This window comes from Callorhinchus milii, unplaced genomic scaffold (genome assembly GCF_018977255.1).
Source record: "Callorhinchus milii isolate IMCB2004 unplaced genomic scaffold, IMCB_Cmil_1.0 Scaffold21, whole genome shotgun sequence".
Lineage (NCBI taxonomy): Eukaryota > Metazoa > Chordata > Chondrichthyes > Chimaeriformes > Callorhinchidae > Callorhinchus > Callorhinchus milii.
Window position 1 is genome coordinate 182,081 of NW_024704762.1, and position 24,723 is coordinate 206,803.

Consider the following 24,723-nt stretch of genomic DNA (forward strand, 5'->3'; position numbering starts at 1 on the left):
TGTCTCCTCTCTTTGCTAGTGGAATAGTCCCAAATAAAATGAAGCTTGATTCTTCTGAACAGAAGCATTGGGTGAGGGAATGTTACAGAGCTTTTTCTGGCCCAATTACATTAAATAAATCTAAAATACCTTAACAAGTCAATGCAGAGGAAAATTTACATTGCTTCTAATAAGTGTGCCCACAAAATAGACAATCACACAACTTCACAGTATATTCCTGTGAAGTGCTTTGAGACGTCTTGATGACATGATGAAGTGCTGTATTGAATGCAAGGATTATTATGTGCTTTACTTAACCTGGGAATGCTAAATGCTGACACTGGGTGTCACTGCCAAAAGAAGTTCAATAGGACCCTTGCAGCCAACCAAGAATTTATGCCCTTCTCATGAGGAATATGTCAGGCAGATTGTGGCTTTATGTTTCCAGATTCTGGAACATTGTAATGCTCGAGAGAAACACACCTATTTTGGATTTGTTGATTTCATCAAAGCCTTTAACCTAGTTCTTGTCTAATGAAGCCTTTGGATTAAACTAGAAGCCATTGGGGTACGTGGCCCAATATTGGATTATATTCAGAGGGCAGATGTTTGTCAGATAGCTGATGAGGAATCTCTTAGGCTTGGAGCAACAGCTGCTGGAAGGCGTTAACTGGAGTCTTGATTTTGTGACCATGTATCTGTATATCAAGGGATTGAAATCCACCTTGATTTATTTGCAGAGGTAAGTCAGTCAGTCCTCTGTGATGGTCTCAGTAGTCTGAGTCAAACTAAGCCATTGTAAATCGTCCTGATGCTAACTTACGTGAAGGGCACTATATAAATGCAAGTTGTGGTCAGGTTCCTTAGCCAGGCGGGTCTGCAATATTCCAGGGCACTGCTGATGACTTTGAAGGGGCAGCATAGGAGGGTGTGGGTAACGGCTGAAAAACAAAACTTACACAATAGTTTTAACAAAAAGAGAAAGGTTTATTTTAACAAACCTTGAAAACAAATATATTTATAATAAAATATATGTCACTCTCTGGTTCAAAAATCATGTCTGCTTTGACCCCCTTACAAACAGGAGCCCTTCCACCCCTCTCCCCTCCCCCCCGCTCCCCCCTCCCCCTGCTATACCCTGCCCGCCGTTCTCACCTCAATCCCCCGCTCCCCTCCCACCCCCAGCAGCAGCCACCCTGACTCCCCATCCCTCGTTACCACTGCAAGGCCCACCGGCCCCAGACTCCAGGGGCAAACCTCTCCCCCCTCATTCACATTCCCACTCTTCCTGTCAATCCCTCCTCCTCGCACATTCCTCGATCCCCTCCACATTGTCCTACAAAAGGCCGCTCCCTTTCCAACAAAGCCCTCGCCGTCAACGACCTCATTATTGATGGAAACATTGATATCCTCGCCCTCACAGAAACCTGGATCACCCCAGGCGACACCTTCCCCCAACTGAGGCCACACCACCCAGCTGCACCTTCCACAATACCCCACAACCTAACTGCTATGGTAGTGTGGCTCTCATCTCCAAGTCCTCACTTGGCCTGTAGAATCGTAGAATCATAGAATTATACAGCACAGAAGGAGGCCATTCGGTCCATCGTGTCTGTGCCAGCTCTTTGAAAAAAGATTCTAAATCAACCCCATTCCCCCGCTCTCCCCATAGCTTTGCAAACTTGTCCTCCCCAAATAATTATCTACTTCTTTTTTAAAAGCTGTTATTGAATCGGCTTTCACCAGCCTTTCAGGCAATGCATTCCAGATCCCAACAACTCACTGTGTGAAAACATTTTTCCTCACCTCCCCTCTGTTTCTTTTCACAACTATTTTAAATCGGTGTCCTCGGGTTACCGACCCACCCGCCAGTGGGAATAGTTTCTCCTTGTTCACCCTATCGAATCCCCTCATCATTTTGAAAACTTCTATTAAGTCTCCTCTTAACCTTCTCTGCTCCAAGGAGAATAATCCTCACTTCTCTGCCTCTCCTGATCACTGAAGCCCTCATTCCTGGTACCATTCTGGTAAATCTCCTTTTCACCCTCTCCAATGCCTTGACACCCTTCCTAAAGAGTGGGGCCCAGAACTGAACACAGTCTCTAGCTGAGGTCTAACCAGGGTTTTGTATAAAAGTTTACCATAACTAACTGACTTTTGTATTCTTTGCCCCTATTTATAAAGCCTTGTATCCCTAATGCTTTTTTAACAGCTTTATCTACCTATCCTGCCACCTTCAGAGATTTACTTATATGAACCCCCAGCTTTCCCTGTTCCTTCACCCTCTTTAAAATTGTACCATCAGCTTATATTGCCATTGCTGACGTTAGGCTGACTGGCCTGTAGTTCCCAGGTTTATCCTCTGCCGCTTTTTGTACAGGGGAGTAACATTTGCAACCTTCCAGTCCTCTGGGACCACTCCGGTGTCCAAGAAGATTGAAAGATTGTGGCCAGAAACTCCGCTCTTTCAACCTTTACTTCCCTCAGTAACCTAGGATGTATCCTGTTTGGACCAGGAGATTTATCCACCTTGAGCACCAACAACCTTCTTAGTCGCTCCTCTCGGTTTATTCTTATCTTATCCAATTTCTCTACCCTCTCCTCCGAGACTGTGGCATTGGCTGCATCCTCTTCTTTTGTGAAGACAGATGCAAAGTCCTCATTCAAGTACATCAGCCATGCCCTCTGCCTCCACAAGAAGATTTCCTATTTGGTCCCTATTGGACCCACCCTCCCTTTGACTAACCTTTTATTCTTTATATGCTGATAAAATACCTTAGGGTTTCCTTTTTATGTTACCCGATAATCTTTTCTCATACAATCTCTTTGCCCCTCTTATTTCCTTTGGCAGGTAAAACAGCAAATGAGCAATGGGAAGCCTTCAAGGGGGAGATATTTCAGGGACAGAACAAATACAATACCACAATTGGGAAAGGAGGGCATCCAAACCTCCCTGGATGAATAAAGAGATTGGGATTAAAATAAAACAGAAAAAGGAGGCTTATGATAAATGTCAGGTCCAAAATATAGAATATAATCAAATAGAATATAGGAAGTACGAGGAGAACTGAAAAAGGAAATAAGAGGGGCAAAGAGATTGTATGAGAAAAGATTAGTGGGTAGCATAAAAGGGAACCCTAAGATATTTTGTAAACATATAAAGAATAAAAGGTTAGTATCTTTCTTTCTAGTCCACCTTAGCGAGGTCCCTTTTTTTAACTCATTAAAATTCACCTCTTCCAGTTGAGTATCTTCACCTTTGATTGGTCCTCATCCCTTTCCATAAGTACTCTAAACCTAATGATGTTGTGATCACTGTTATCCTGCTCTCCTACTGAAACCTGCTCCACTTGCCCCACATCATTCCCTAGGACTAGATCCAGCACTGTTTCCTTCCTGATTGGGCTGGAAGCATACTGATCCAGAAAGTTCTCCTGCACACATTTCAGGAATTCTTCCCCCTCCTTGCCCTTTACACTGTTATTTTGCCAGTCTATGTTAGGAGAATTGAACTTACCCATTGTCACTACTCTTTCGGTTTTGCATCTTTGCACCGCACCTCAAGAAGGATATATTGGCTCTGGAGTGGGTACAACACAGATTCTCCAGAATGATACCAGGGCTTAGAGGGTTAAATTGTGAGGGCAGGTTGCATAAACTTGGCCTGTATTCCCTTGAGTTTAGAAGATTAAGGGATGATCTGATTGATGTTTTTAAAATAATAAAGGGATTCAATAGGGTAGCTACAGAGAAACTATTTCCTCCAGTGGGGAATCCAGAACAAGGGGCATCATCTTACAATTAGAGCTTGACCAGTTAGGAGTGAAATCAGGGAGGATTTTTCCACCCAAAGGATAGTGGAAATCTGGAACCCGTTCCCCCAAAAGGCTGTGGATGTTGAATCCATTCACATTTTGAAAACAGGTAAATAGATATTTGTTAGGTCAGGTTATTAAGAGATATGGGGCAAAGGCGGGTAATTTGAATTGAGGTACAGGTTAGCCATGATCTTATGTAAAGACGGAACAGGCTTGAGGGGCTGAACGATCTACTCCTGTTCCTATGTTTCTAAGGGCTGGAGAGCCAAATACCAGCTGAACACATTGCATTGGTGTCCTTCATATTGCATAGCCATCTCAGGGCACGTGATCAGTCACCAGGATAAACCTGACTGCTCTTAGGTAGTAGCAGAGGCTCTCGACTGCCCATTGTGTCTCCTTAGGGTAAAGTTTCATACTGATAGTACTGGATGCTCCAACCCAACAAATGTTGGGGGAGAGCACTGCACCCAGACCAACCTCCGAACTGTCCGTTTGCACAATATTATGAATAATAATTCTTGCATTTGATATAGCGCTATATCACATCTTTGAGACGTCTCAAATCACTTCACAGAATATACTGTAAAGTGAATATACAGTCCATTCAACAACAACAACAACAACAACAACAAGATTCCATTTATAAAGCGCCTTTCATGTCAGGAGGACATCCCAAGGCGCTGCACAGTTGGGTCATGACCCGAGCAGGGGAGAAATGTTCAGGGTGACGGGAGGGAAGGGAGGGAGCGAGGAGGGGGGAAATAGTCAGGGTGAGGGGAGGGAAGGGAGGGAGCGAGGAGGGGGAAGAGAGTCGAGAGGGGAGCTGAAGGCACGGTCAAAGAGAAAGGTTTTGAGACCGGCCTTGAAGGAGGAGAGGGAGGAAGCAAGGCGAAGGCACTGGGGGATAGAGTTCCAGAGCCTCGGGGCTGAGAGGCTGAAGGCCCGACCACCGATGGTAGGGCGATTGGGGCGGGGGACGTGGAGCAGACCGGAGCCAGAGGAACGGAGGGTACGGGCAGGTAGGTAGGGGGATAGTAGGTCGGAGAGGTAGGAGGGAGCAAGGCCGTGAATGGCCTTGTAGGTGAGGATGAGGATCTTGAAATCAATCCTCTGGGGGATGGGGAGCCAGTGGAGGCGAGCGAGGGTGGGAGTGATGTGGTCCCGAAGCCTGGTGCGGGACAGTACACGAGCTGCAGAGTTCTGAATGACCTGCAGCTTGTGGAGGGAGGTGGCGGGAAGGCCGGCGAGGAGAGAGTTCCCATAGTCCAGCCTTGAGGTGACAAAGGCGTGGACCAGGGTTTCAGCAGCGTGAGGGGTGAGGTAATGACGTAGTCTGGCGATGTTCCGGAGGTGATGGAAGGCGGTGCCAGTTGTGAGGGAGAAAGGAAAGCTCAGGGTCGAACAAAACGCCGAGGTTCCTGACTGGCTTTGAGAGGTGGAGAGTGCAGCCTTGGATGCTGATGGTGTCAGCGCCTGAGGTGCGGAGGCGCTGACGTGAGCCAATCAGGAGGGCCTCGGTTTTTTGCACGTTGAGCTGAAGAAAGTTGTCTCTCGTCCAGGACTCGATGTCGGACAGGCAGCTGTCAGGACATCGGTGGTCGTGGAGTTGAGAGTAGAGGAGGAAAGGTAGAGTTGGGTGTCATCCGCATACATGTGGAAGTTAACCCATGTCTGCGGATGATGTCACCAAGGGGGAGCATATAGAGGGTGAAGAGGAGGGGACCGAGGACAGAGCCCTGAGGGACACCACATGAGACAGTGCGGGGGGTGGAGGAGAAGCCATTCGTCGAGACAAAGTGAAGACGGTGAGAAAGGTACGACCTAAACCATTCAAGGACAGTGCCTTGAAGGTTGAGGTGGGAGGACAAGCGGTGGAGTAGGATAGTGTGGTCGACCGTATCGAATGCTGCCGATAGGTCGAGGAGGACGAGGAGGCAGAGGGAGCCCTGGTCACAGATGGTCAGGATATCATTGGTGACCTTGACCAGGGCAGTTTCTGTGCTATGGGCAGCACGGAAACCTGACTGAAGGGGTTCGAAAAGTGAATGGGTGGAAAGGAAAGAGCGCAGTTGGGAGGCGACAACTCTTTCCAGGACCTTGGAGAGAAAGGGGAGGTTGGAGATGGGCCGGTAGCTTGATAGCTGCGACGCATCAAGGGAGGGTTTTTTCAGGGTGGGCGTGATGGTGGCAGTTTTTAAGGGAATGGGGACAGAGCCAGAGGAGAGGGACAGGTTGATGATGTCGGTGATATGTGGGGCAAGAAAGTGGAGCTGGGAGATAAGGAGTGGAGTGGGGATGGGGTCAAGGGAGCAGGTGGTTGGTTTTAGGGATAGGATGAGTTTAGTGACAGAGGGTGGGGAAACGGGTACAAAAGTGAGTAGGGGAGGATGGGTAGGAGTCGGAGTGTGGGAGTGAGGGGGTGGGGGGTTGGTGGATGTTGGAGGGGAAGTGACCGCGAAGGTCACAATGAATTCAGCTTGGAAGTCGGGGCTATGTAGAAACATAGGAGCAGGAGTAGGCCATTCAGCCCTTCGAGCCTGTTCTGCCATTTAATTAGATCATGGCTGATCTGTCCCGTAACTAATCCTTTCAATTTCCTGCTTTCTCTCCATATCCCTTGATACCCTGACCAACCAACAATCTATCAACTTCAATCTTGAAGGTGTGGATGGATCCAGCATCTACAGCCTTTTGGGGGAGAGAATTTGAAACTTCTACCCCCCTATGAGTGAAAAAATGCTCCTGAACTCACTCTTAAATGGCCTGATTCTAATTTTAAGACAATTCACCCTTGTTTTGGATTCCACCACCAGAGGAAATTGCTTCTCTGACTCTACCCATTTGAATCCCTTTATCACCTTAAACACCTCAATCAAATCACCCCTCAACCTTCCAAACTCAAGGGAATACAATCCAAGTTTATGCAGCATTTCCTCATGACTTAACCCTTTTAGGCCTGGTAACATTCTGCTGAACCTGCATTGCACCCCCTCCAGGGCCAATATATTTACAGTCAATTCACTTTACAGTATATTCTGCGAAGTGATTTGAGATGTCTCAAAGACGTAATAAAGCACTCTATCAAATGCAAGGATTATTATTATTATATCTGGAGCATTATTTCTTCCCCTTTGTATCCCAGGCCTCTCGAGATAAAGGCCAACATTTCATTTGCCTTTTTGACTTTTTTGCATCTGGGAACTAGTTTTTAGTGATTTGTGGATATGAACACCCAAATCCCTTTCCTCCTCCACAGTTCTTAATTTCTCCCCTTTAAGAAAATATTCTGCTTTATCTTTTTACAATCCATAATGGATGACCTCGCACTTCGCTACATTGAACTCCATCTGCCACAGCTTTGCCCTCTCACTTAATCTGTCTAAGTCCCTTTGTAACATCCTATTCCCATCTACACAATTTACTGAGCCTTCTAGCTTAGTGTCGTCTGCAAACTTGGATATAAACTTTCTATTTCTTCGTCCAAGTCATTTATATATATATATGGCGAATAGCTGGGGTCCCGGTACAGACCCTGGGGGACGACACTTGTCATATTCCGGCAATCAGAGAACGTTCCCTTTATCCTTACTCTGTTTCCTGCCTCCCAACCAATTACCAACCCACGTCACAAGGTTACCTCCGACTCCATGCGCTTCCATTTTTGCTAATAATCTTTTGTGTGGAGCCTTATCAAATGCCTTCTGAAAATCCATATAAATGACATCCATGGACACTCTCTTACCCACCATTTTAGTGACCGCCTTAAAAAATTCAACTGGATTAGTCAGACACGACCTACCCGTCACAAACCCTCGCTGACTCTCTTTGGCTAGCTCATACCCGTCCAAGTGTTCAGTCACTCTGTCCCTGATGATAGATTCCAGTATTTTCCCTACAACTAACGTTAAGCTGACAGGTCTGTAGTTTCCTGGTTTTTCCCTCCCTCCCTTCTTAAATAAAGGGGTGACATTCACAATTTTCCAATCTAAGGGCACAATTCCTGAATCTAGTGAGCTTTGGAAAATTATGACCAATGCATCTGTAATTTGCTCTCCTATTTCCTTTAACACCCTGGGGTGGAAACTGTCAGATCCTGGAGACTTGTCTATCTTGAGTCTCATTATTTTCCCCATTACCATTTTTTATTTATATTAATTTTATAAAGCATTTTTCTTTGAATTATTTTCAGGGTCCCCTGTATGGCTGGTATTTTGTCCTCATCCTCTACTGTGAAAACGGTAGCGAAGTATTTATTTAACAAAAAAGTGGTTGGAGATGACCTTGTCTGTGATGGACCAGATCAGAGATGTCTAGGTCATGGGTGATGATTAGGTCGAGGTGTTGGCCACAATTGTCGGTTGGGGAGTTTACATGGAGGATGAGGCTTAGAGTGAAGAAAAGGGCGACAAAGTGAGAGAAAATGGAGCAGGGAGAATTGAGATGAAGGTTGAAATTGCCCATTATGAGCAGGCGTTTTGTGCAGAGTGACAGGGATCAGAGGAGAGAGGAAGGAGCCAGGATGTTTGGGGAGCGGTAGACTAGGAGTATTCTGAAGCAGAAAGAGGATGGTAGAGGGTGTAGTGATCTGTGGTGGTAGAACAAATGGAGGTTATTTTAAGCTCCTTAAGAATGGACTAGGAGATCAGACATAACATTTGGTCCCTGGTTCGTCAGGATTTTTTGAGGGATCTCTACTTTAGAGAAAAGATTTTTCTACTTTTTAGAAGAAGAAACTTGGGCAAGGTTCCTTACTCCACATGCCTAATAATAATCCCTCAAGAAAAAAAAGAATAATTTGGTCACTCAATCCACGACTGTTTGTGGGGCGCTGCTGTGCACAATTGGCTGCTGCGTTTCGCTCACAAATATACAATCAACTCACTTTGCAGTATTTTCTGAGAAGCGCTTTGAGACGTCTCGAATACGTGAAAAACGCTATATCAAATGCAAGGATTATTATTATATTATTAAGAGTTAGTCAGTAGCCACCGTGTAGACCAATGCTGTCTTCGAAGGGACAGCCTCTGGATAGTGGGTAGCATAATCCACAATCACGAGAATGCAGGGATTTCCAGGAGAGGTGAGCTCCAGGGGTCCTACCAGGTCAACTCCAATTCGCTCGAAAGGGAATTGGTAATGATCGGTAAGGGAACTAATGGGGCCGACTTGTGTCCCTCTGGGCTGGTCAGCTGGCAATCGGGACAAGACGCACAGAATTTCTGTACCTCTGCAGGGATACCCGGCCAATGAAAGTGGTACATAATTCTGTGTTTAGTCTTATCTCACCCCAGGTGGCCAGCCCAGGGAATGGAGTGTATCAGCTGCATTACTTTACCTTTGAAAACCTGGGGCACTGGGGCAAAATGATGGTACAAACGTACCATCATTTTGCCAGATTGTCGGTGCAATATAACAATTCATTAATCATTCCGGTGAGGAAAAATGGTCGCTTTTTCCTGATTGATGACTGGTTAATTTATCACAGAAACCATGGGACCAATAAGGGAATTGGTAAAGGCAGATGGGAATTTATATGGGAGAAAGAACATCAGCAGGTATTTAAAAGGATGTTACAAAAGCCATTGTTTTAAAATTTTATGATATAAACGCTCAATAAAGATACCAGTAGATGCAAGCAAAACATGTATGGAGTGGTCTTAACACAAGGAGAATATAGTAGGTTATGCATCATGAGCATTGATGGAAATGGAGGAAAAATATGCACAGATAGGAAGAGAGTTTAGCAGTTTTTTTTGGCTGCGAATAATTCAAACAGTATGTATTTGGAAAGAAGCTTAACAGTGGAGAATGATCACAAGCCATTAGAAGCAATTTTTTTTAAAAAAGAGCTGAATGAAACACTTCCGAGACCAGAACAAATGTGTATACTACTGCAAAAATATAATCTGGAATTCAAATGTAAACCTGGAGAAACACTACATAATAATAATAATCCCTGCATTTTATATAGTGTCTTATCACATCTTCGAGACATCTCAAAGCGGTTCACAGAAGTGAATTGTAAAGTGAATTGACTGTATATTTGTGGGCGAAACCAGCAGCAAATTGCGCACAGCAGCATCCCACAAACAGTCATTGATTGAAGTGACCAATTTACTATTCTTATAATTTTTTTTAAGGAATTATTACCCCTGGAAAAGCGATCCGCCAATCGACTAATAACCAGGTTCCTACTTACTGCTTGGTTAACAGAGGTGAGTGTGTGGAGTAAGGAAACTTGCCCAACATTTCACCCTGCTGGGAATCGAACCCAAGTCTTGCGCTTGTGAGGCGAGTGCTCTAACCCCTGAGCTACAGGACTCTACTGCGTGAGCAGTGCAGTGAGTCAAGACAATGAAAAAGATAAGACTAGAAAAGGAAATCAAGTATAATGTGTGTGCAATAGCAGAAGCAACAACTCAAGAAAAAGAAATAAAAGAAGCAACCAGAAGAGATGGCATTAAAACATAATACAAAATGAATAGCCTGAAAACAAGAAGAATGCGCCAGAGGGAGTTAGATCATATTGGAAAAATAGATGTGAATTATATCAGCAAAAAGGAATACTATACTATATCAAGGGTAGAGAATAATATCAAAGGAATTGAGAATGAAATTTAGGAAGGAAAGACAGCGGGGAATGGAAAGAGCCAAGCGAAGAGCAAGAGAGGTAGTGTTTTGGCTCAGCATTAACAAACACAGAAATTATACTGGCAAATATGACATATGCCTGATATCAAAACCAGGAGAAGGCAATCGTGTTCTTCTACAAAGAAAAAGACTACCTCATATTAGTACACGTTTCGTTATTTTGAATAAGCAGATAGCTTAGTGGTTAGAGGACTCACTTTGCAAGCGAGAGACCTGGGTTCGATTCCTGGCAGGGCGAAACATTGGTCAAGTTTCCTTACACCACACATCTCTTACCTAGCAGTAAGTAGGAACTGCTATTCGATCGCTTTTCTGGGGTTAATAATCCCTTCAAAAAAATAAAAATAATAATAATAATTTGGTCACTCAATCCATGATTATTTGTGGAACATTGCTGTAAGCAATTGGCTGCTGTGTTTTTCCGCATTTTTCTTTTGGCATAGCACATCACCGTGTTTAAGAGTATCTTAAGCAAACTTAGAATTCCATGCATCCCACCTACATGTAAATTCCAGAGGTAGATTGTTGGAATGGAATGCACTCCCCCTCTCTCTCTCTCTCTCTCTCACTGGAGGGACGCATCCTGCTTACCCAATGCCGGAAAGTATCAAGCGCAGATTGCAAGAGCCAAGACTTGGGGACCCCAGAGAATGTGTTGGGGTAAATCCTGGAGTCTAACCAGCTAAAACCACATAGAGTGCCATTGATATTGCTGTCTGGCAAGCTTTCCCACTACTTATCCAATGAAAGTCCACCCTACGCGTTAGGGCTTTGGTTTGCAAGGTTAACAGGCGTTGACTAGGATGACTTCTTGCCCCCAGCCTGCCATCGTAAGTCCCGATGAGCCAGACTGGCTGTGCTGTCATCAGCAGTGCCCTGGAATACTGCAAACCGCCTGGCTCAGGAAGCGGAAGATTGAGATCTCCACAGAGGGCTGGCTTAATTCCAACATTCTGTTGCCATACTGTTACCTTGTAGCTGGTTCAGATCGAAGTTGACCCGCTTACCTCCCCACCCCCTAAGAGGATAGATTTTTGTAAGGCACGGAATACCAGAAATTATTCTCCTCATTTAACGCTCCCCCCAAAATCACACCCACCTTCATCTGTGGAGTCGTGTAGCTCAGTGGTTAGAGCACTCGCCTCTCAAGTGAGAGACCTGGGTACAGATACCGGCAGGGCGAATTCTTGGGCAACTTTCCTTACTCCACACGCCTGATAATAATCCCTCAAAAAAAAACAATAAATTGGTCACTTCAATCCACGACTGTCTGGGACGCTGCTGTGCGTAATTGGCTGCCGCGTTTCACCCACAAATATACAGTCAATTCACTTGTTCATAGTTCTGTGAAACGCTTTGAGATGTCTAGAAGACATGAAAAGCACCATAATCAAATGCAAGGATTATTATTAATCCAATGCAAGGATTATTATTATTATTCTCTTCAACGTGCCTTCAGCTCCCCCTCTCGACTCTACCCCCTCCTCGCTCCCTCCCTTCCCTCCCATCACCCTGACCATTTCCCCCCTGCTCGGGTCCCGACCCAACTGTCCAGCGCCTTGGGACGTCCTCCCGACGTGAAAGGTGCTCTACAAATGGAATCGTGTATTATCATTATCTCTGATGTATACAAATCTAATTTTGTTGTTATTGTTGTCATCGTCTCCACCCTCCTAGCTTCCCTCAGCCTCTGTTCTGAACGCCCCCTCATCCTCGGTGACTTCAACCTTTACTTCAACCCCTTGTGCTCTATCTTCTCGGACTTCTCCTCTTTCCTCTCCCACCCTCCCTCCTCATCCGCTCTGCCACCCACATTCATGGCCACCCACTTGACCTGGTGATTATCCGGGACCTCAGTGTCACAATCACAGACAAAGCCACCTCCGATCACCATTTCATCTCCTTTAACTCCTCAATCCCTCTCCCCATCTCCACCAAACTCACCTCCATCTCCTACCGCCTCTGGATAAAAATCTTCCTGCAATCTCTCTCCGTTGCAGTGGAGTCATCTGAACATCCCCCGCTCTGCCTACCTCCCGCACTGATTTATCCTGCTCGCTCACTCTCCTCCACAACTCCCTCCCACCGCACTTGATGCCCTTGCCCCCCTCACTTCCCAAACTGCCTCCTACTCACGAACCTCACCCTGGTACACCAGACATCTCTGCTTCCTCAAGGGTCAGGTGTGGGTCACTGAACTCATCTGGCTCAAGTCTGACCTAACGACCCACTGTCAGATCTGGCTGGACTGCATCAAAACATACCTCGCCTCTGCCAAATCATCCTTCTACTCTAAGATAACCTTGGAGTCGAAGGACAACCCCAGGCTCCTATTCTCCACCACCAACTGGTTCCTTATCCACCCTCCCACTCTTTGCTCATTCTCTCCTCAAGCTCTGACTGTGAGGAAATGCTGCATTTCTTTGAGTCCAAACTCGAGGGGATCCGTTCAGCTGCCTCCGCCCTCCCACCGCCACTCCCTCCCCATCACCTCCCCCACACTCCAACCCCTACCCATCCCTCCCTCCACATTTTCAAACCTGTCACCCTTTCCTCTCTCATCACACCATATCCAGCATGAAACACACCACCTGCTCCCTTGACCCCATCCCCTCTCCTCTCCTTACCTCCTAGCTCCATCTCCTCACCCCCCCTACTCTCTGACACCATCAATCTCTCGCTGTCATGTGGCACCGTTCCCATCCCATTAAAAACAGCTACAATCAACCCCATTCTGGAAAAACCTTCCCTGGACCCGTCCCTGCCTTCTAACTACTGGCTCATCTCCAACCTCCCTTTTCTTTCCAAGCTCCTTGAAAGAGTTGTTGCTTCCCAGCCTCGCTCATTCCTCTCCTGCCACTCCCTTTACAAGCCCCTCCAATTGGATTTCCGTGCTGCTCACAGCACAGAAACTGCTCAGGTCAAGGTCTCAAACGACATCCTGCCCATCTGTGATCAGGGCTCCCTCTGCCTCCTCTACCTCTGCTGCCTTCGATGACATGGACCACTCCATCCTCCACTGCCTCTCCTCTGACATAAACCTTCAAGGTTCTGTCCTTGAATGGTTCAGGTCTTATCTCTCACACCACCTCCAATTTGTCTCCTCCTACGGTTTCCCTTCCAGCCCTCGCACAGTCTCCTGTGGTGTTCCTCAGGGCTCTGTCCTCAGTCCCCTCGCTCTTCAACCTCTAAATGCTTCCCCTTGGTGACATCATCCTCAGACATGGATGACACCCAACTCTATCTCTCTGCCTCCACCCTCGATTCTAGGACAACTGCTGTCCTGACAGAATGTCCGTCTGACATCAAGTCCTGGATGAGAACCAACTTTCTACAGCTGAATGTGAGAAAAATCGAGGCTCTCCTGATTGGCTCGCGCCTCCGCACCTCAGGCACTGGCAGCATCAGCATCCACGGTTGCCCACTCCACCTCACCAAGCCAGTTAGGAACCTGGGGGTCTTGTTCAATCCTCAACTGTCCTTTCTCCCCCAAATCTGTGCCATGACCCACTCTGCCTTCCCCCACTTCCTCAACATTGCCCGCCTCGACCACTGCCTCACCCCTCAGGCCACTGAAACCCTCATACATGCATTTGTCACCTCAAGGCTCGACTACAGAAACTCCCTCCTTGTTGGCCTCCCCAACTCTTCCCTTCATAGGCTGCAGATCATCCATAACTCTGCAGCTCATGTCCTCTCCCGCACCAGGTTCCGTGACCCCATCACCCCCACCCTCGCCCGGCTCCATTGGCTCCCCATCCCTCAGAGGATAGAATTCAAAATCCTCGTCCTCACTTTCAAGGCCCTCCACGGCCTTGCCCCCTCCTACATCTCTGACCTGTTGACCCCCTATCAACCTGTCTGCTCCCTCCATTCAGGTCCGGCCTGCTCCATGTCTCCCTCCTGACCTGCACTACTATCGGCGGCTGGGCTTTCAGCCTCTTTGCCCCCACCCTTTGAAATTCCATCCCACAATCCCTTCGCCTCGCTCCCTTCCTTTTCTCCTTTAAGGCACAACTCAAGTCCCTCATTTTCGACCGTGCCTACAGCCGGCCTCCTACCTCTCTGCTCTCCCTCATCCCAACCTTGTCCCCCTGCCACCACGCACGCTCGGGTCCTGATCCCCGACTGCTGAGCACCTTGGGTCGACCTCCTGATATGAAAGGCGCTTTACAAATGTAATTTTGCTGCTGTTGTTTTTGCTGTTGATGATGATAAGCCACAACGGACCCCAATTTGTGATGAATAAAGAAAATGTACTAAGTGGGTATACAACACAGGACAGCATCTCTGGGATATCCATACAGTAACTAGCACCTCATCTTTCTGTTCCTCTCCTACCCGACTCCTCTGCTTACCCCCACTGCTTGACTAACTTGGGCTTGCTATACGTCCCGCACCTTCTCTGCACCACCATCGAGGTGGTCTTTAGATACTATGCGCCTAACCTCTGGAACTCCCTTCCATTTGCTTTCCATTCTCTTTCTGTCTTGAGCCCTGATTGACTGCCAAACTTCCTGCTGCCTCCATCCTTTGGGAAATGGCCATTTGCATTGCTGTAATTCAAATATAATTGTAAGAAGGTTAAAAATAATGGATAAATCACCAAAACGTTAGCTAGGTTAATGCTTTTAAGGGTTAGAGTTTTTATCATAACTGTTATTGGTCATTGCCACACACTCTGCACAAATAATTACAGTAGTGAACACAGCAGGGTTGTTACCATTCATCTGAACAACAAGAAGATTACATTTGTATAGTGCCTTTCATGTCGGGAGGACGTCCCAAGGTACTGAACAGTACAAATGGTTCAAGTCGTTGCGTCAAGTTGACATAATCTGTAAATAGATTCATTTTTCAAAATGAAGAGGATGATTTTCATGAAATAATATTGTGAAAGATCTTTGTGTGATCATCTCTCTCAGCCCCTATTACTGTTTCTTTCTCTGTATATTTACTAACCAATGTTTTACAGGTGAGGCCGGTATTCCTTGTTCTAGCAGTAGAACTGCTTCCCTATCATGCCAACACCACCGATCATCCACATCTCCTGCCTGTTGCTCTCAGCGCTGTGCCTGCAGTTCTACCAGACCGGGCTCACACAGATTGGGCCTTGCCCAAGACCATTATTCGCAGCCCCACCACCTCCATTCCAATACTCAGTTTCTCACCCGCCAAAGCCATCAGTCCTGGATCCACCACCCGCATCAACACTGCCCACAGACTGAGTTCCGGCACATTCAACAGCCAGTTCAACAGGGGAACCCACAGTCACCCCACAGCGGTGTAAGCTCCAGAGAAGGCGAGACCTTGAGTAACAGACAGCATCAGGTAAAATTCTAGCTTGTCCAGAAAAGTGAATGCGTTTGAGCAGCCACCGATGATGATACTCTGTGTAAGTGGATGATCCCTTGTTCGTGGGCTTAAGATAGCTTCGTTAGAGTAGATCTTTCAAATACAGTGGAATCCGCTTTGCTGGACTCTGGTTAACCTCGGACGATGGGTAAATAGAACAAAATGCCCATCCCCGATTCATCTGTATTTTTATCTGTTTTAAATATGCCTGTTAATTTGGACGAAAATCCAGTTAATCCGGGTAAAATTCACGCTGGTCACCGTTCAATACACTCACTGTGTGTCTAACGGCTATATTCAGCCATGAGGGGCTCCAGGATATAGATGGGAGGAGTCAAATTGCGAATGACAGCAGACTCCAGTTATTCACAAGCAGCTGGAGTTGAGCTGTCAATCAGAGGGGGGCGGAGGAACGGGAAAGAATAAGGGAGGGAAATCACGATTGATTGACAGCTGAGCTGCTTGTGAATGGGTGGAGTCCCTTCCCGACCAATGGGAACGGCAGCAGGTGGAGGAAGCCCCGCTTCTGCTCTGCTGGGTGGGAAAGTACTGGACTATCTTTTGCAGCCAAACAAAGTCAATCTATTTTACTGGATTCAGTGAGTATTTTAACATTAACGATCGGTTAACATTGCTTCAAGTGAAACAACATTATTACATACCAGCTTACCCGTTGCAGCTTTGCTGGCAACCAAAGGATCCAATATGGAATGGAGATTGACAGATAGACAGACATTTCATCTTTATACTCATCTGGTGAAAAGTGTGGCCAGGAGGGGAGGCTTCAACGAGGGGGCTAGGGTCACCAGGGGAGAGCCACATTTCCTGAAGCCCAAGAATATCAATGTGCTCATCCAGGATGAGGTCATGGTCAGTGAATAGAAAACTGTATCTTGGGCACTTAATTAATATCCTGATGAACACGAATATGCACGAATCCTGCTGTCCTTTTATTTGTTTACTTTAAGCTGAAGCTTCCACTGCTTTCAGGATTCTGTGTCCAGACCTTTACTTTTTGTAAAACGCTGATGCAGGTGCAGCTTTAATTTAAACTAGGAATTGCATGGAGTTACTGCCCATTTACTCGTTTCGTGACCATTTAGCTCTAGGACAAGGGGACAGGATCTATGATGTGCACTCATTTATTCTGGAACTGTATTACTACTGAGTAGTAGGGAGAGAAGAGAAAATCTATCTGTGATGAACGGTGATTTTAACTACCACCTTTCTAGGTGAGGGGGTGGCTGATATGTGTAATGTTTCATTTGTAATACTGTACTGTGTATTTTTAAGGTTATTTATTTGCGTGTACCATAAAACACGCATGTCTGATCGGTATAAATCGTACAATTGCCTAAGTGTTATATCTGCCCAAGTCCCGTTCAATTTCCTATTAAATTCACTTTTAATTAACATGCATTAGCCGTTTTAACTGGTCGTCTCTTGCGACCTTCCTCAGGCCTCTGTCTTTCATCGCCTTTTCTTCGATATCTACATGTTCCCTCTTGACGACATCATCCGCAGAATTGGGGTGAACTTCCACATGCGGATGACACCCAACTCTACCTCTCTGCCTCCACCCTTGACTCCAGGACCCACTGCTGTCCTGACAGAATGTCTGTCAGACATCAAGTCCTGGATGAGAGCGAACTTTCTACAGTTGAACTGCCCATTTACTCGTTTCGTGACCATTTAGCTCTAGGACAAGGGGACAGGATCTATGATGTTTCATTTGTAATACTGTACTGTGTATTTTTAAGGTTATTTATTTGCGTGTACCATAAAACACGCATGTCTGATCGGTATAAATCGTACAATTGCCTAAGTGTTATATCTGCCCAAGTCCCGTTCAATTTCCTATTAAATTCACTTTTAATTAACATGCATTAGCCGTTTTAACTGGTCGTCTCTTGCGACCTTCCTCAGGCCTCTGTCTTTCATCGCCTCTTCTTCGATATCTACATGTTCCCTCTTGACGACATCATCCGCAGAATTGGGGTGAACTTCCACATGCGGATGACACCCAACTCTACCTCTCTGCCTCCACCCTTGACTCCAGGACCCACTGCTGTCCTGACAGAATGTTATTAAATGCTATTAAATTCACTTTTAATTAACATGCATTAGCCGTTTTAACTGGTCGTCTCTTGCGACCTTCCTCAGGCCTCTGTCTTTCATCGCCTCTTCTTCGATATCTACATGTTCCCTCTTGACGACATCATCGCAGAATTGGGGTGAACTTCCACATGCGGATGACACCCAACTCTACCTCTCTGCCTCCACCCTTGACTCCAGGACCCACTGCTGTCCTGACAGAATGTCTGTCAGACATCAAGTCCTGGATGAGAGCGAACTTTCTACAGTTGAACGTCAACTGATTGGCTTCCGTCAGTGCCTCCTCACCTCGGGCGCTGACAGCATCACCATCCATGGATGCACACTCCACCTCACTGAGCAAGTGTGGAACCATGGAGTCTTGGTCGACCCTCAACTGTTCTATCTACCCCACATCAGTGCCATATACTGTGCCTTCCTCACCTCCGCAACATCACCCGGCTCCGTCCCTGTCTCACACCGCAGGCCGCCGAAATCCTCATCCACGCATTCATCACATTTAGGCTCGATTACGCCAACTCCCTGCTTGTCGTCCTCCCCAACTCTTCCTTCCACAAGCTGCAGAACTTCCAGACTCTGCAGCTCATGTCCTCTCCCGCACATGGCTCTGTGACCCCATCACCCCCACCCTCGTCCGACTCCAATGGCCCCCCATCCCTCAGAAGATAGAGTTCAAAATCCTCATCCTCGCCATCAAGGCCTTTCACTGCTTTGCCCCCTCCCTAGCTATGTGACTTACTGACCCCATGCATGACCTGCATGACCTGTCCACAATCTCCGCTCAGCAGGCTGTGGTGAGTTCCAGGTTCCCCCCCCACCCCCACCCCGGCCCGGCCCGCCCCACCTCGGGGAGTGGGGCTTCAGCCTTTCTGCTCCCAATCTATGGGACTCCGTCCCACATTCTCTTCACCTCACTCCCTCCCTTGTCTTCTTCAATACGCATCTCAAAACCCTCTTCTTCAATCGAGCCTTCGGCCGCTCCTACCCTCCCTGCCCTCCATCCTCCCTGATCCTGACCCCGAGCTCGGGTCGAAATCCCTGACTGTCCAGCGCCTTGGGACATCCTCCTGACGTGAAAGACGCTGTACAAATATAATTTTGCATTGTGTTGCAATACCAACCGCATAACTTCCATAACGCCACTAGCAACGCCACTTGCCAGTTGCCGGGTCAAAACTTTGTTTCCCACAGCCTCTAAAATAAGATACCGCACACCACACCCACTACAAATAGAAGCACATACGCACCCCAACACTCTCCGATCCATCCCTCCCATGGGGTAACCTCAAGTCATCGTGGACAGTGTGGGGGTGGGGAGGGAAAGGAATCAACTCCTAAGGAATCCTGTAGCTCAGTGGTTAGAGCACTCACCTCGCAAGTGAGAGATCTGGGTTCTGTTCCCGGCAGGGCCAAATGTTGGGCAAGTTTCCTTACTCCACATTAACCCAGCAGTAAGTGGGAATCCAGTTGTTACTTGATTGGCAGATCGCTTTTCCAGGCACAATAATCTCTATTAAAAAAAACAATAATAATTTGGTCACTCAATCCACGACTGTTTGTGGGACACTGCTGTGCGCAATTGGCTGCCGTGTTTCGTCCACAAATATAAAGTCAATTCACTTTACAGTATATTCTGTGAAGCGCTTTGAGACGTCGAGAAGATGTGAAAAGCGCTATATCAAATACAAGGATTATTATTTAACAACTGTTGCCCGATAGTGAACCTCCTCACACGCACATCTGTTCCCGTTGACGGATAGTGAGTAACGCAGTTGATTGAGAAAGAGAGAGGGAGAGAGAGAGTGATTGAAGTGAGGGGACGTGAGGGCAGAGTTTTGTAGTTCTCAAACAGGGCATCTGGCCCTCACCAGACTGGACCACCCTGCTCAATCTTTGTAAGAGTTTATATTCTAATAAAGTGGTTCTGTTTTGAAACCTGTTTTTGTTGGTGCCATTCATTGCCAGTACATATTTTCTGCATGAGGTTCAGAACTGTGTATTACTGTAAATGGAAAGAATGGGCTACCATAGCTTTAATATGCGTGGTACAGAAACCTTGTCTTAATGTCACCAGCCACTATAGTACTTGTGTACTGTAATTGTTATGTTAATCATATAAAATCTGACTTGTGCATAACTTTACATAAGTCATATATGATACGACTTATGCAAGTTTGACATAACTCATACTTTGCATAGGTCTTATTAGATGTTATGGTCCCAAGTGATACTTATGAAAACTAGAGAGTGATTGAGCATGTGTGTGACTCACTATCTGGCAGCGGCAGGAGCTGGAGGTCTGCTCCAGAGAAACCCCTGCCACGACAACAAGTCCCCACCCTCTCGCTCACCACATGATCAGGTGACGCTCTTTGGATGTACATTTGGCTTAGGCGATTATACGATTTATATAGATCAGACTTATGCGAGTTTTATACTAATGTAAATTTAAATCAATATTTTTATTTATTTTCACAGCAAAACCTTACCATTAACATTTAATTGTACCTGTAACTTTAGGTCTCTTCATGTGATATTGCTAATAGTGGACAGAGTGCTGGTGGGATTGAAAATACCCAGAAGAGTGAAATACAGGCACCACCTCAGCAAATCCATACTTCTCAGCCAATGGAAGGGATTGGAAATCTGCCCAGCACCGTACAGTCACCAACCGTCCTGTCACCGAAATCTTGGCTTCGTCACAGTTCTCCCCTGCATGGGGGTGATGAAAATCGGTCCAGCCCTGCTCAGCCTAGTGCAACTCCATCACCCACCTGCGTGACTTTGGCACCTTGGCATCAACCCAGCATACTCCAGAACGAGACGAGGAGAAATCTACCAGGTCTGAGTGAAAATCTAAGCCACCAACAGCACTGCATGTCACACCAGTTTCCATGTCATCTGTCAGGTTCTACAGTGTGTAAGTGAAATCACTGGCCATTTCTTGCCGGGTTCCTTACAACACAATTAGGAGCATTTGGAGTAGCGGTGTTTTATTTTAAAAGAGAATCTTTTACACAGTTTGGGCTGCCCTGAGTCTAGTAAAGCAATGAACAAAGTGCATACAGATTCATTTGAATATAGGCTTCAGTAATGAAGGGAGACTTCAGTTGAGACTTTTTTTTCCATGACAACTGAAAAGGTTGGCTTGAGTCTTCAAGATTATGAAGGGTTGTGACCAGGTTAATATCAATAGATTTTCACAGAGTCAGTAACCTGAGGCACAAATTTGAGATAATCACAAAACAGCAACAAATTTACATTTACACAGCCTGTCATGGTGGGAGGTTATCTCAAGGTGCTGGAGAATTTGGGGTTTGCACCCAAAAAGTATTGAGAACAGTTTCCTTATACATCGTCCTGATGTAAAATAATACTACTTATTAGTCCAAATTAGTCCCACAACCCCACTCTCTCCCCATAGCCCTGCAAATTTGTCCTCCCCAAATATTTATCTACTTTCCTCTTGAATGTTGTTATTGAATCGGCTTCCATTACCCTGCTCCAAGGAGAATAACCCTAGCTTCTCTAGTCTCTCTTCATAATTGAAGTCCCTCATTCCTGGTACCATCTCCTTTGCACACTCTTCAATGCCTTGACATCCTTCCTAAAGTGTGGGGCCCAGAACCGAACACAGTTTCTAGCTGAGGCCAAACCAGTGTTTTATAAAGGTTCATCATAACCTCCCTACGTTTGTATTCTATGCCCCTATTTATAAAGCCTAGTAACCCGTATGCTTTTTTAACAGCTTTATTTACCTGTCCTGCCACCTACAAAGATTTGCTTATGTGGACTCCCAGGTCTGTTCCTGCACCCCCTTTAAGATTGTACCATCAGCTTATATTACTCTCCTCATTCTTTCTCCCAAAATGCATCATTTTGCATTTTTCTGCATTAAATTTCGTCTGACATGTGTCTGCTTATTTCACCAGTCTATCTATGTCCTCTTGCCGTCTGCTACTATCCTCCTCACCGTTTACTAGCTTTGTATCATCTGCAAACTTGGAAATTGTATTCCCTATACCCAAGTCCAGGTCATTTATATAGATTAAAAAGAGCAGTGGTCCTAATACTAACCCCTGGGTGACACTACTGTATACTTACCTCCAGTCTGAGAAAGTATACTGGAGGGATGCATAAATTCTGTTTCACAGAAGATCAGTGTTTAAAAGGAAATGAGATACTTGAAGAAGAGAAATATTGAATTGGGCAGCCAGGTGATTGACACTTGCGGAAACCCATCAACGTGCTTAAGAGTATCCAAATCAAACAGAATTCCATAAATATGAAATATTAAAGGGTGTGGGGGGAGTAGGAGAATGGGATTTGATGGGGTGATTCGTGGAGAAATATTTGTTTGCTGCAGTGTTCTACCATATGAAGCCCACTCATGCTAATTGAATGGAGAGGCTGAGTGTCACTGAAATAGTGTTCTTCTGATGAGTAACTTTGCAGGGTTGTATCCTGTTTATCATTAGTGGCCAACTGCAAATTTCTTCAATTTCATAACAATGTGCTGCAGTGAATGTAGCTTCAACCAGCAGATGCATTCTTTGCTCAATAAATTCACTGCTATAAAGCACTTTAAAGCTTTATTTAAACAATTAGATAAGTTTGCTTGCTAAGCTTCATACGGTTTGTTAATGGAACAAACAGTTCATTTGCTGAACCAGAATTTTTTTTATGTAGATGCTGCATTTCCGAGGGGCTTAGCTGGTCCTACCTCCACCACCCAGGCAGCAAATCTCTCGTGTCAATCGCCCACAGCGAGCAGTTACCCCATTGCAAGGCCTGTACCATCATATCATACTCGAATGCAGCCTGGACTTTCAACACAATATAGGCCGACCACCTCTCAACATCCTCCCACTTTACCAACCTCGCAGCAAACAGTGCCAGCTCTACAAATGGTGCAGTTTCAGCGTCCACCCTCCACAGCTCCTCCTTTACTGGTCAACAGTCCATTAGTGGCACCCATTAACCCACAACAACAGCAACAATGCTCAGTGTATCAACAACAGCAGCAACAATGCTCAGTGTATCAACAACAGCAGCAACAATGCTCAGTGTATCAACAACAGCAGCAGTGCTCTGTGTATCAGTATCAGCAGCAGCAGCAATGCTCTGTTTATCAGCAACAGCAGCAACAATGCTCCATATACCAGCAGCAACAACAATGCTCTGTCTATCAGCAGAGAGGCCCTGAGATTCAGAGGAACCATTGGATGGAGACAGTCAGGTAATTCCTTGCTCTTCCTTTATTGTACTCTGGTCTAGAATTCATTCCTCATTCTGATGATCCTATCATTAGTGGCCAAGCCTTCGTCCATACATCCCTGCTCCCTGGAACACTCTTTCGAAATCCCTTAGCCTTCAAAACACTCTTAAAAATGTATTTTTGTGCCTTTGGTCAATATCCCTAAATTTCCCCTTTTTTTCTTGTTTTGGTAATTCCTATTTTCTTTGTAAATCACTGAGATATTCGTCCTACGTAAAATAATAATGATGATATAATGATAATTTCATACAGCGCCTTTTATGGCGGGAGGACGTCTCTAAAGTGCTTCATAGGATTTTACTGTAAAGTGGAGTGGCTGTATTTATGTGGACGAACACAACAGCCAATTTGACCACAGCAAATCTCCACAATTTTATCTTGGGGATTTGTTGGCCAGTACACTGGGAGAGGAGAAATTCTTCTCTTTTCGAATTGTGCTATGCAATTTTTAACATACACCTGAACAGATAGACAAGACCTCTGTTTAATATCTCATCTGAAGAATGGCATCTTTGACAGTGTAGTGCAACCCAGCATTGCATTGGAGTGTCAGCTTACACTATATGCGTTCCAAGTCCTGACATGTGACTTGAACTTCTGACTCTAGAGTCAAGAGTACAACCAACTGAGCCAGGCTGATTGAAAGGTTCTGTAGAAATGGAGATCGTTTCCTCTTGTAATGACCTAGTATTTGGGGAAAAGTATTTGTCCTTCAGATTCAACCTCCATTTTGGGTGTGGGCATGGCTCAGGAGGCCTGAATCCACCTTTTGAGTCAGAAGGTTGTAGGATCAAGCCCCATGTTGGGGTATTGAACTCTGTCTCGATCTGGGGAAACACTACATTGCCACCCTTCAGATGAGACATTAAATCAAGGGCATGTGTGCCTATTCAGGTGGGCATTAATGATCCAATTGGCACAATTCAAAAAGAGAAGGGAGTTTCTCCCGGTGTCTTGTCTAATAGTCCAATAAAATAGGTTGTTCATTCCATGGCTGTTTGTGGGACATTGTGTGTGCTAATTGGCTGCCGTGTTCATCTACAAAATAAGCAGTCACTATACTTTACAATGAATGCTGTGAAGCTCTTTGAAACATCCTCTTAATAATAATAATCCTTGCATTTGATATAGTGCTTTTCACTTCTTCTAAACGTCTCAAAGCACTTCACAAAAAAGACTGTAAAGTTCATTGACCGTATATTTGTGGGTGAAATGTGGCAATTCCGAATAGCAGCGTCCCACAAACAGTCGTGGATTGAGTGATCAAATTATTATTAGTTTTTGTTAGTTTTTTTGAAGGGCTTATTACCACCGGAAAGTGATCCGCCAATCGACTAATAACCGGGTTCCTACTCACTGCTAGGTAAACAGAGGTGTGTGGAGAAAGGAAATGAACAATGTTTCGCTCTGCCGAGAATTGAACCCAAGTCCTCTCGCTTGCTAGAGGAGTGCTCTAACCACTAAACTGCAGGACTCCACAAATGCAAGCGTTATTATTTTCCTTTACATTTCCAATACAAATTT

The 24,723-nt window shown here is 45.7% G+C and overlaps 1 protein-coding gene across 1 annotated transcript in view; it reads left to right on the forward strand.

Moving 5' to 3' along the window:
- LOC103184529 (E3 ubiquitin-protein ligase Arkadia-like) overlaps window positions 1-24,723 on the forward strand; it is a 94,998-nt gene that overhangs the window by 36,291 nt on the left and 33,984 nt on the right. Inside the window, exons 7-9 of the mRNA XM_042342827.1 lie at window positions 15,427-15,782; window positions 20,442-20,841; window positions 22,611-23,160. Of these exons, the coding sequence (XP_042198761.1) occupies window positions 15,427-15,782; window positions 20,442-20,841; window positions 22,611-23,160 (1,306 nt within the window). The remainder of the gene's footprint in view (window positions 1-15,426; window positions 15,783-20,441; window positions 20,842-22,610; window positions 23,161-24,723) is intronic.